This window comes from Copidosoma floridanum, unplaced genomic scaffold (assembly GCF_036245765.1).
Source record: "Copidosoma floridanum isolate Cflo_tuat_1 unplaced genomic scaffold, Cflo_Japanese_pri ptg000030l, whole genome shotgun sequence".
Taxonomy (NCBI): domain Eukaryota; kingdom Metazoa; phylum Arthropoda; class Insecta; order Hymenoptera; family Encyrtidae; genus Copidosoma; species Copidosoma floridanum.
Window position 1 is genome coordinate 18,080,571 of NW_028321907.1, and position 11,609 is coordinate 18,092,179.

Sequence of the window (11,609 nt, forward strand, 5' to 3'; positions counted from 1 at the left end):
ACAAACGGAATATTAGCAAAATCTAAACTGCACCATTGAAAAGAGCAATTTTAAAAATTGTGGGCAAGATGTTTCGCCTATTTTTTGTACGGACATTTTCACGTTAATTAATCCGGGAGCCGAAAATACGTCTATTGTTTTAACGGAAATTGATATTATTTTACATTTAAAGCAGAAAAAAATGTGCAAAGACTTGAATTGCGTGTTCTTGGAATTTTTTTTAACGATCTAGCTTACTACCAATGAAAAAAAGTTATTCAAGAGTTGTAGCTTGAAATTTGAATTTGGCAGTTTTGGGTACCCTGAAAAGTAAAAAATGGAAGGAAAATTCCTCATGTACATATGATACAACCCTTAAGCTTAAATTAATTTTTTTTAACGAAAACTTCATTCCAACCCAAGCTGAAATTTTTTTTGTGATTAAGTAATGAAAAAAAAAAAATTCTAATAGTAATATTTCATAAATTCTAGCTTTGAGACTATAGTAAAGTTCAATAAGTATTATTATTAGTTATTATTTTTAGTATTTTTTTTTCGTTATGAATGTCATTATAGAAACATCGAAAAAAGTAACTGGAAACAATTTTTATGATTAATAATCACTATTTAACACATGACTTTTAACATTTTTTAAAAACTGATAGCTATTAAAAATCGTTAATAATACATTGTATTTATTGTTTTATATTTTATATGAGATAGAAAAAAATAATAAAAATAACAATCTCTATGGGCACGGTTGTACCGTTTCATCTCGTGAACGAAAAAAAAAAAACTAATAATAAGTATTTACAAGTTTTAATAACAACTTGTGACAGACAATTGTGAATAATAAGTCTTATTACTTGTTTTAAATCTGGACATAAAGAACTGTTATTATTTTTCTATATTTCCTACTAATTAAAAAAAAATAATTATTACCATTTTATTAAACAAAATTACTTCCGCATGTTTTTATTAAACAAAATTACTTCCGTTGTACCAACTTTTTTGAATAAACGATCTCACAATAACAGTGCAAGCGAAAGTCAGGCCGTACAAACTATGCGCCAAAAAAAATTATACGTGTGGCCAGGCTCGGTCCCTCATGTTGGGCTATGTGATCTGGCTGGGCTTAAAGTTTCCACTCGGGTGCTCCGGAACTCCAAAACAAACCGCTGGTCCATTACCTACTGTAAACCTTGGGGTACAGGTCAGGTGATGCCGTGTCACGTGTATCTACGTACATACATTATCTACGTCCTCACACGTATGTATCCGGATGAGTTGGACATCAAAAACAACTAAGTATGATGTAAAATTTATCTGCTATCGAAATGTATGATCATCGCATATGCACAAGTTTCATATTACAATCGAAAATTAAAAATTTACTTTGGTCGTGAGCGTTCGTTAATTTTCTAATGAAGAAGGATTTTAGACAAGTTACGATTTTTGTATTATTTTGGCAAGAGATTTTTGATCTGTTAATAATTTAAAATGATCGTTTGTCGATAATCTTGTTTCGTTTCCATGCTTTTCTCGACATTGTTAAATAAACTTTTTTTTTAGTGTTTAATAATGTTAAATAAACTTTTTTTTTAGTGTTTAATAATTAAAAAATGTCGATAAAAATGCCAGTGGTTTAATTTTGAAAGGTTGAGTTACAGTTAGAACAACTTTTATCATTATTTTTATCTAAACTAGTTACATATACGACTGATCGAACCGATTCTATTTTCTCGCCCATAGTGTCAGCCAAATTCGAAATGTATTAAGCTGTTCGAATAGTTGGTTTTAAAACAACCGCCACTGTTAGTCGGTATTTGTGTTGTGTATAATAATACAATAATTAAAGAGGATAAAGTAACTCTCTCCTCTCTTCCTTTTGATGTAGTTCCGATGCCCCTACCCTACACCACCACTAGGTCCACTACGCCTTATACTTTGTTTTTCGATCATTTTTTATAAAATAATGGTTAAGCGCAAACGCAGTTGTCAGATTATCGAAAAAATGCTTACTTTTACAAGATATTGAAAACCGCGATCAGAGCTCAGTAACATGTCTAGTATTATATATTTTTTGAATGATTGTTGTTATTGAATGGCTATAAAACTCCGAATCGCCACAATTCATGCTTTTTATAATAATAATTTCCGAGAGGATTTTTACTACGAAAGGGTCGCCTACCTTCCCCCCTCGAAGCACCGTTGATTCTTACTGTTCCGACGGCACGGTATGCATTACACCTCGGCCCGATCAGGCACCGTTGTTCTTTAACTATCAGCATAGCACGGTAAGCATTACACCAGCTGCCTAGGAGCTATTAGGAGCGGGGTCTCGAACCCGAGCCCTCCAGGTAGATAGCAAGTGCCCTATCACTAAGCCACTGAGAGCTTGTCTAGTATGGAGTGTCTGTTTATTTCATTCCAATTTTTTTCTCGGTGATCGTCGCTTTCGCGTTAAAAACGCGCTATTATATTTAGTAAGATATATGAAATTTTGAATAATAACCGCTACATGTGATGGTCAAGAGTCTAATGTGTGTATGTACTTACTTATTAAAATATAATAATCATGCGATGATATTACGCTTATTTTTATGTCAAGACGAAAAACTAAATAATGGATATCCGTTAAAATTAATGTGAAAATTTACATTGTGGAATAAGTTTCACGTTTTAAAAGAAAAAAATAAAAAAATAAAAGTGACAGCAACCATATGATTTGATGTTAATGCATAACATGTGTTAATATTTTACAATGTTATGGTTTATTTAAAAATAATTAAAGATAAAAATTTTATGCTGCATAACGATATTAACTTCTTTTTTTCAAACAAAATTGTTCTATCATTTTTTTTTTTTTTTTTTAATTAGTGTATTTATGTTATTTTACTTTGAGAAATTATTAAAAAATGATTAAAAAATTTAAAGTTTTAATACTTATCTAAATATCTCAGCTGATTGAGATTAAAGGCATATTAAACAACTACGATTATACATTTTATAATAAATGCACATATTACAATAGGTATGTAAAATGATTATGTTTTTCTTGATTTCTCAGAATTTTTATTCTTGAAATGAAAAAAATAGAGGAATTTGCTTTAGAAAAACGCAAATAATAAAGCAGGACACTGATTTTTAACAGGAATGTAAAAATAAAAACAAAAAATATGTACACACCAGCAAGTAGTCATCCACGTCCTACTTACCTTACTTATACCTGTATAGGTGCGGATCGGTGAGCCACTAATACGTAGCAAACTATTGAAGCCGAATCCGTCTTTGTGGGTGGCCGTAGACATACGTCATGAGCCAGTGTGTACACATCTCTGAACGCCTTTTGTCAATTTGGTCTATATATACTAACCAGACACTTTTTTCGTTACATGCGGGAGCGAATCATGCCGCCACGCGGTCGGAGATTCAGTTATACTATCAAGTCAGCATCAATGCTGCAGTGTCAGTGTGTCCATCCGTTGTCGATAACCAAGTAATCTGGCCGTATGTACAAGCATTTTTGGCTTTTTTTGATAACGTACATAAGCGGTTATTAATTTAAAAATATTTAAAGGAAAAAGAAAATGTATGCGACTCACTATAACTAATATGAGAAATATTGGAAAGTTACGTGTAGTTTTATTTTGTTTTAACGTAAATCAAACAGAGTTATAAACATTTTTCAGAGTATAAACAAATCGAGTAGTATTACTTTTGAATATATTTGTACGATAAACCAACTCCATTTTTATTTTTTCTGCAATTTAATGTAATTGGCTCATTATGTTAAAATTTTTCAAAGAAATTTATTTTTTGCAGCGAAGTTGGCATGGAACATTGCGTATGTACATTATATTGTAGTATTAAATGACTTTTTTATTACCTGACTTTTCACGGACCTGAAGGTAAAATAAATTTTAATAATTTACGGAGGCATAATTTTTCAATATCAGGGAGGATGAAGTAAAAATAATTTTTTTTTTGTTTAGATAGTTTTATTGCGAATTTTTGGTGTAGCACATGATATAATTAATACACATTTAATGTAAGAATTAAGTATTAACTGGAGAATTTTTAAAAAGACAAATGTTTTTAGTGTTTTACCTAGAGAAAATTTTCATTAGAACAAAATAATCTGTAATTTTTTATTTTTTTCATCGCTAGTCAGACCTTTCAAAAAATCATCAACTACAATTGATTCCAACTACATAATGAACTGTTGATGAAAAACAATTATTAATTTTTGTCCGAATCCAAATTTCCAGTTTCAACGTTATCGTCCGCTCCCGACGTCCACTTTTCAATCGCTGCTGGTCTTTCAAAAACTGATTCGCACCAAGAGTCGTTTCTCGCACCCAATCCACGGAAAAACTAGCGAACAGCTCCTATTATCGGCAAAAACAATCCACAACTCAAGAATGTAGAACTATTCAACTGTGTGTGCCGTATTTTTTTTATTTTTTTTTTTAATGCCAAATTTAAATTTTTAATTTTTAATTTTGGTAAACTCGAATTATACTCACCGTTGGTTTTTTAACTATTTATGCGTATGATTATAAATCACAACAATAAGTTAATCAGTAAGTATTTTTGAACAGGTAAAGAAATAAATTTTACAAAACAAAATCCGACTCGGATGTACTTCGATTGTTGTTATTTGCTGGAACCTTGTGAAAATTTGTAGTTTTTGAGCCAAAAGACAGAGAGAAGGATCAGATAACAAGGGATTCCTTTGACAGAGATTAGTAGACCGAGTATGAGTTGCGTTGCGAGCTGTATAGATTTTTTATTTATTCATCATCGCCCTTAGGCTCAGACACGGCATTCTTGTATACACAAGAATAGTGTTAATTAGCCATCGGTGCAAACCTGAGTGATGACTGCACTTATGACCAGTTGTTCATAATATACTTATATTTATATGATCACGTTGACGAAACGTAAGAGAAAACTGAGAAACAGCTACCTTACCTCATACTTAGATGATGAGAGCTCTCTGTGGGCAACTGGGCACTGGGCATCTGGACATTTATAATAAGTAGTGTGTGGGTAGAGCCTATAGAGCCGTACTAGAGATTGGATTCGATAAAACAATTATTTCCTCAGCTCCCTCGCACGCGATCATCATCCGACGGCCTCCTTCGTGTACCTACGAATGTCATCAATGTCGTTCTCACGCGGATTAGACAGTATAGTAGAGTATAGTAGCCGAAGGTCATTTTAAGTTTATAAAGGTTGTGATAAAAGAAAATCAATCGAGTTGCACGTAAATAGTAGTGAGAGGTGCGGCCCGTCGCAGACGATCCGATGATCCGATCCTTATGAAATTCGAACGAAACAATTATATTTGCCGTACCGAACGAAAAATTCGTAAGTCAAAATAAATACTTATGTCTGTACAATGCTTCTTTTTACTTGTTATTCTCGTGCTTTATACAACGCAACGCGCAGTTTTTGAGGCCTCTTTTGCTACTGACATCTCTAAAATCGATCACTTTAGCGTACCTAAGTCATCGAATTGTCAGATACATGATTAATGATCTCAAGCTTACTTGTACTTAATAACAGTACAACAATTATACTTGTTAACGATCGATGCAACTAAGCAACTTCAGAGTCTGATACCATGGTTGAAGTTGCGTCACGAGTATTTTTAGGTTAGGTCATCGTGTGTGTCAGAAAAATACACCTGCACATATGAGAGCATTAAATATACCTACGGGTTTTATTTTTTTTACCAGTAATATTTTTATTTACTTTTACAGAAATAAGTTTCATTGATTTTTTAAATGATCATATACACGGGGTAATCGAATGATCGAACTTTAATTTATATTTAAAAGCTGTGATCTCAGACATTTTTTAGATGTTATTTTTTCGTGTTGAATAAATGTTTCAGAGTGGAGTTGGGAACTAACAAACCATTTCATCCTATATAATATCATAGATTTACACGAATTAGATACTCCAATGTCTGAAGAGAAACAGGTTAAACATCGTTAATTTATCGTTGTTGCGTTTTAGTGTTGTGTCTATCAATTATTAGCCATTATCATTATATTGTCCATATTTTGCTGTAGCAGTCACATGAATTATCATTTATATGTATGTACATATTTACCATCCACAATATTTTTATGTATTTATCTGCTTTCTACATCATCAGTAACTTTGATGTTCTCTTGATAACTTTCTTTGAAGTTTATGAAATAAAAAAAGATTTTAAAGTAAGCACCATAGATATCGTATTTTATCTATATATATAAACAATTATATGTATTATACTTTATTATGGCATAATTTGTGTACACTAGATGACTAGATGTTAAAAATATATGTATCTTACACAACAACACAACGTTTTAGTTTGAATGATGCTTGGTTTTTATTTTTTGATTTCAGTTGCAACCTCGCATGCTTCGTCACCACCAATCAAACACCACCAGCAGAGTCACATTGTTATAATTAATTTGCTAAGTAACAATTCAACCAAGTAGTAGAGCAAATAATGGCTGCATATATCAATCGCACAATGTCAATGATAGCTGGAGAGAATCAATTTCGCACAACAGATATAAAAAATGAAAATTCTCCTCTACAGATATTTGTCAAGGCCAAGAAGAAAATTAATGACATCTTCCTTGAGATCGATGATTATGTTGACGACACAACCAGGTTCATTGGATGTGAGTTTCCATTCAAATCAACTTTATAAACCATATATCACTAGATTGTTTAACAAAACATGCTTTTCAGCTCTAAAAAATGAACCTCCTATACTCAATCCTGAAGAAGCCAGTAAAATAGAAAGTTACAAAGTGAAGGTTCAAGGTATCAGAGATGTTCTCAAGCGGGATCACATGAAAGTGGCTTTCTTTGGAAGGTACTAAAAACTTATTATTTTTCATCGCGTTATGCCAAACATAATATTATAATTGACTATGCGTTTTACAGAACTAGTAATGGAAAAAGTACCGTCATCAATGCTATGTTGCGTGACAAAATATTGCCCAGTGGTCTTGGTCATACAACAAACTGTTTCCTGCAAGTTGAGGGATCAGATAGTGCTGAAGCTTACCTAGTCATTGAAGAATCTGATCAAAAGCAGCCTGTGCAGTCAGTTGGTCAACTTGGCAATGCTCTGTGCGAAGAAAAATTGTGTGAAAATGCCCTAGTACGAATTTTTTGGCCAAAGGAAAAGTGCTTACTTTTGAGGGATGATGTAGTCTTTGTTGATAGTCCTGGTGTTGATGTAACAACAAATCTTGATGCTTGCATTGACAAACACTGCCTTGATGCAGATGTTTTTGTTCTTGTTGCAAATGCAGAGTCAACGTTAATGATTGCGGTTAGGATTTTTTTTCACCTAAAGCTTGAAGTCATAAAAACATTGGATCAAAGCAATTTTTAATCATTTTTTATTTTAGGAGAAAAACTTTTTCCACAAAGTATCCACAAAGTTGTCAAAACCAAATATTTTCATTTTAAATAATAGATGGGATGCCTCTGCTTCTGAACCAGATAGTCTCAATCAGGTGAGGCAATAAAGTAAATTATTTAAATACATTTAGCTATTAATATTTATTAATTGTTACTTGTGAAAATTAAATAACATAAATTATGATCGTCCTGTAAATTTATTCTTTAGCTGGTCGATGAACAAAAGGAGGTAAGCTTTTGTAAAAGAGAAAGAATGAAAAAAAATGTATTTTAAGAAGCTTTGTGTTGCTGACTATAAATTTTGTGTTATCTATTTTTACAACTTTTCTTGCGATTTCGCAAGTTTTTTTAATTTTTCACTTTTTTGCGGAAAAATAGAAATGCACTAAGCAAATAGTGCACATTAATTTTATTTTCCAGTCTCCACACGATTAGTGTTTTATGAGTTTTTAAAAAACGGCATTGATAAACGCTGAGCATTTTCAACAGGTGAAACTAGTAAGAGCTCAACATCAAGAACGAGCGGTTGATTTTCTAGCCAGAGAGTTAAAGGTTTGTACTCCTAAGGATGCAGAGGAACGCGTTTTCTTTGTTTCGGCTAAGGAAACGCTTAACGCTCGTATTCAGGAACAGCAAGGACAACCGGCACACAGTAAGTTTCACTCTTGGTGTAATGTTTATATTGATTGACAGAGTAATTTATTAATTGTACCGATTCACCAATCGCAGATGGCGCAGTAGCGGAAGGCTTTCAAAATCGTTTTTTCGAGTTCCAAGACTTTGAGAGAAAGTTTGAAGAATGTATTTCGAAATCGGCCGTAAAAACAAAATTTGAGCAACATTCTCAGCGAGGAAAACACATAGCAACGTAAGTCTACTCTGTAAATAAGAATACATGGTAATTAATTGAAAAATTAACCAATATATTAAATCATTGCAGAGAAATACGACAAACTTTAGACGAAATTTTAGATCGTGCACAAAAAATGAAGGCCGAGCAAATAGGCATAAAAAAAGAGGTGCACGACAGGCTAAACTTCACAGAGCAACAGTTAATGTTGTTAACCCAGGAGATGAAGGACAAAATACATCGGATGACGGAGGATGTGGAACAGCGAGTGTCAAAGGCCCTAAGCGAAGAGATTCGTCGACTAGCGGTTCTCATTGACGAATTCAATGTTCCTTTCCAATCTGAGCCTCTAGTATTGAACGTTTACAAACGTGAACTTCATGCACACGTTGAATGCGGTCTGGGCTCGAACTTGAGAGCTCGTCTAAGTACCGCTCTTTCATTAAACATTGAAAATTCGCAGAGGGAGATGACCGAGAGGATGTCGTGTTTGCTACCTGAAAATAAACGACAGATCACTATGAACGTTTTGCCGAGAAGAGAACCCTTTGAAATTTTATACAGATTAAATTGTGAAAACTTGTGTGCTGATTTCCACGAAGACTTGGAGTTTCGCTTTTCTTGGGGCATTACTGCCCTTATCAGTCGTTTTGCTGGTAAAAAGGGTCAGAAAATGGCTATCATGAATGCACCTCAGGAGGTTCGTTTCCATACGTGTACTTTATTTTCACCGAAAATCAATGTTAATGTCTATGATTTTTATTTTTCAGATCCCTCAATCCCTCGTATCTCCTGCAGATAGTATAGACTCTTCGAAATTCGTTACCACAACGAGCTGCTTTGTACCTAGACCTGATGACTGGTCATTAGCTTCTAGAATAGCAGTAGCATCAATAACTTCACAGGGAACAATGGGAGGCCTTATTGTTGCAGGATTCGTAAGTTTTTACTGAAAAAAATTCACTATCATCAATAATCATATGCTCATTGTATTTTATCCAAGATGTTAAAGACCATTGGTTGGAGACTAATAGCTGTAACAGGAGCGATTTATGGCGCTTTATATCTGTATGAACGTTTGACATGGACAAATAAAGCAAAGGAACGTGAATTTAAACGTCAATACGTCAGTCATGTGACACAAAAACTGCGACTCATTGTTGATCTCACATCGGCCAACTGTAGCCATCAAGTTCAACAGTAAGCTCACATCTGTGATTTTATTATTAACCATTGAATATGCGAAGAAAAAAATGCTACCAATATCTTTTCATTACAGGGAACTATCAAGCACATTTGCAAGATTGTGCCACTTGATAGATGAATCTACGTCTGAGATGGATAGCGAATTAAAAACGATTGCTATAAAAATTCGTACTTTGGAAGAGGCAGCTACAAATGCTAAAGTCCTTAGAAACAAGGCAAATTACTTGGCAAACGAGCTCGATTTGTTTGATGCGGCATATTTGAAATCATTGCACTAGGATTTTTCTTAGTCGTTTTACTCAAAAAATTATGTTTAAAAAAAAATAAGTTTGTTGATGTATATAAGTAGATGAAGTTTCTAATACCTTGAGTACAACGTGCCACACGTTGGAGGAATGTTTTTTTCTATACCATAAATTCTTGTCTCAGTTACTCAGATTTTTTTCTCCTGTTAAATAGTACTGTTAATTTTTGCAATTTTATTCAGGTTTGTACACGTGATGAAAAACTTATTCTTTGATTTGATTAATATTCATATAGTCAAGCAAAATCCAAATACTATGTGTAGAAACAAATTTTTTTTTTAATCAAGCCAACATAGATCTTTAAGTAGGAGTAATTTAATTTTTATCAGTAATATGAGCTCTGCTTCATAGGTATTAATTTAACTTGGTACATATACACGAAAAAATTTAACAAAATAAAACGATTTATTGTTAATAAAAATAACAAAGGTGTTTTTTCTTTAACATCTATTTATTTAAAGACATTTCTAATATGTCGCAAAAATTATTACACGTAATGAAAATGATAGAATATTTAAACAGCAGCGTTAATGACTTCCGTGTATTTCTTAATTTTGGTAGCAACACTCATATCGACATATTTATCACCAATCGACACAACCAGACCACCAATGATACTGGGATCCACTTTTGTCGTTAACAGAATGTTCTGACCCGGTTTCAAGAATGATTTTAAAGCAGCCTCTAATTTTCCCTTGCTCTCGGCATCAAGGGGCTTGGCTGATGTCACTTCGCACAAAACTTCTCCCCTACTAGCTGACATGATGAGCTTGAACGTGTTAATTATCTGATTCAAATTTGACAGTCTTCCATTTTCAGCAAGGAGACCCAGAAGGTTAGCTGTGGCAGGGTTAAAGTTGGAGCCAATTTTTTGGAAAGCACTAGCCTTAGTTTGGCGCTTGATGCTTGGATCCTTGATAAATTCAGACAACTTTTTGTCCGTTTTCAAAAGACCCTGTAGAAATGTTAAAACATGTACTAAAATGAAAATTTTCATGAAAGACCATATGAAAAGAAATAATTTTTCAACCTGAAATTTGAGCAAATCTTTTTCAACAGCATCCAACGACTTTTGTTTACTGGCAGCTGAATACAGTGCAGTAGCATAACGACCCTCCACGCCAAATACTTGTAGAGGTGGCTAAGATGATACAAATTATTATTTACAGTCTACAATTCAAGTCCATCAAGCTCATATGTTGTATCTTACCTTGACCATTTGCTGTGCCACAGAGGAACTTGAGAAAGACCTTGCCTAGGAATTGTATTTAATGTTTGAAATGCATCATTAGAGAATTTACGACTTAAACAATACTGCAATATCTTGTAAACAATCAAAAACTCATTTAATCAATGCACTTTCAATTATATAAGGAGATTTGAAAACTTTCAAGTTTAACACCAATGTGTAAAAAAATGTGAGGATATTCAAGATTATAGCGCCAAAATAATTGTATAATCGAAACAGAAGCTGGAATAAATGAATAAATAGGCCATCGAAGCAAGTAAATTAGAAAAAAAAAAAAAAAATGCAGACAATAAGCTTGTGACAGTAGAGGATCAAGGTTATGCCTCCCCCATCAAATCTAGACTCCAAATTCAGTACAGCCAAACAACACACGGACCACATCCTTCCTCCAAACCTGACAAGATCTAAAATAAAACTTTAGTAGACTTACAAGTATATTTATCCTGCTCGTAGCCATTTCGCCCGAAAACTTTGTTTCTCGTCTAAAGGAAGATGTGTGCCGAATTCACATTTACCAAGAGAGCACCACCACCACACCAGATGCCAACTACTGTATGCTGCTACTTTCTACGGT

General features: G+C 33.4%; 2 protein-coding genes across 6 annotated transcripts; one reads left to right on the forward strand and one right to left on the reverse strand.

The window, feature by feature from the left end:
- Window positions 1–4,982: 4,982 nt before the first annotated feature.
- Window positions 4,983–10,201, forward strand: Marf (Mitochondrial assembly regulatory factor). Of its 5 annotated transcripts, XM_089597130.1 has the most exons (13): window positions 5,723–5,791; window positions 5,885–5,973; window positions 6,388–6,671; window positions 6,742–6,868; window positions 6,940–7,333; window positions 7,413–7,520; window positions 7,634–7,654; window positions 7,915–8,077; window positions 8,155–8,293; window positions 8,366–8,975; window positions 9,046–9,213; window positions 9,279–9,475; window positions 9,555–10,201. In XM_089597130.1, the coding sequence occupies exons 3-13, from the start codon at window positions 6,494–6,496 to the stop codon at window positions 9,757–9,759; spliced, it is 2,310 nt and encodes a 769-aa protein (XP_089453256.1). In that variant the 5' UTR covers window positions 5,723–5,791; window positions 5,885–5,973; window positions 6,388–6,493; the 3' UTR covers window positions 9,760–10,201. The 5 variants fall into 5 exon arrangements, with proteins under 5 accessions (XP_014208734.2, XP_014208736.2, XP_089453257.1 ...); XM_014353248.3 differs by lacking the exons at window positions 5,723–5,791; window positions 5,885–5,973 and adding an exon at window positions 4,983–5,355; XM_089597131.1 differs by lacking the exons at window positions 5,723–5,791; window positions 5,885–5,973 and adding an exon at window positions 5,531–5,642.
- A 17-nt stretch (window positions 10,202–10,218) lies between these two features.
- ATPsynO (ATP synthase subunit O, mitochondrial) lies at window positions 10,219–11,601 on the reverse strand. Its single transcript, XM_014353251.3, has 4 exons — window positions 11,466–11,601; window positions 10,997–11,041; window positions 10,817–10,927; window positions 10,219–10,741 (listed from the first exon to the last, which is right to left on the reverse strand). The coding sequence occupies exons 1-4, from the start codon at window positions 11,490–11,492 to the stop codon at window positions 10,301–10,303; spliced, it is 624 nt and encodes a 207-aa protein (XP_014208737.2). The 5' UTR covers window positions 11,493–11,601; the 3' UTR covers window positions 10,219–10,300.
- Between the last annotated feature and the right edge of the window lie 8 nt (window positions 11,602–11,609).

Excerpts from the sequence above, each read along its gene's own strand:
- Marf (XM_014353248.3), top strand. The coding sequence starts at position 6,494 with ATGGCTGCATATATCAATCGCACAATGTCAATGATAGCTGGAGAGAAT. Across the intron at positions 7,334-7,412 it reads AGTCAACGTTAATGATTGCG|GAGAAAAACTTTTTCCACAA; the intron begins GTTAGGATTTTT and ends TTTTTATTTTAG. Across the intron at positions 8,976-9,045 it reads TCATGAATGCACCTCAGGAG|ATCCCTCAATCCCTCGTATC; the intron begins GTTCGTTTCCAT and ends TTTATTTTTCAG.
- ATPsynO (XM_014353251.3), bottom strand. The coding sequence starts at position 11,492 with ATGGCTACGAGCAGGATAAATATACTT. Across the intron at positions 10,928-10,996 it reads TGGCACAGCAAATGGTCAAG|CCACCTCTACAAGTATTTGG; the intron begins GTAAGATACAAC and ends GTATCATCTTAG. Across the intron at positions 10,742-10,816 it reads AAGATTTGCTCAAATTTCAG|GGTCTTTTGAAAACGGACAA; the intron begins GTTGAAAAATTA and ends ACATTTCTACAG.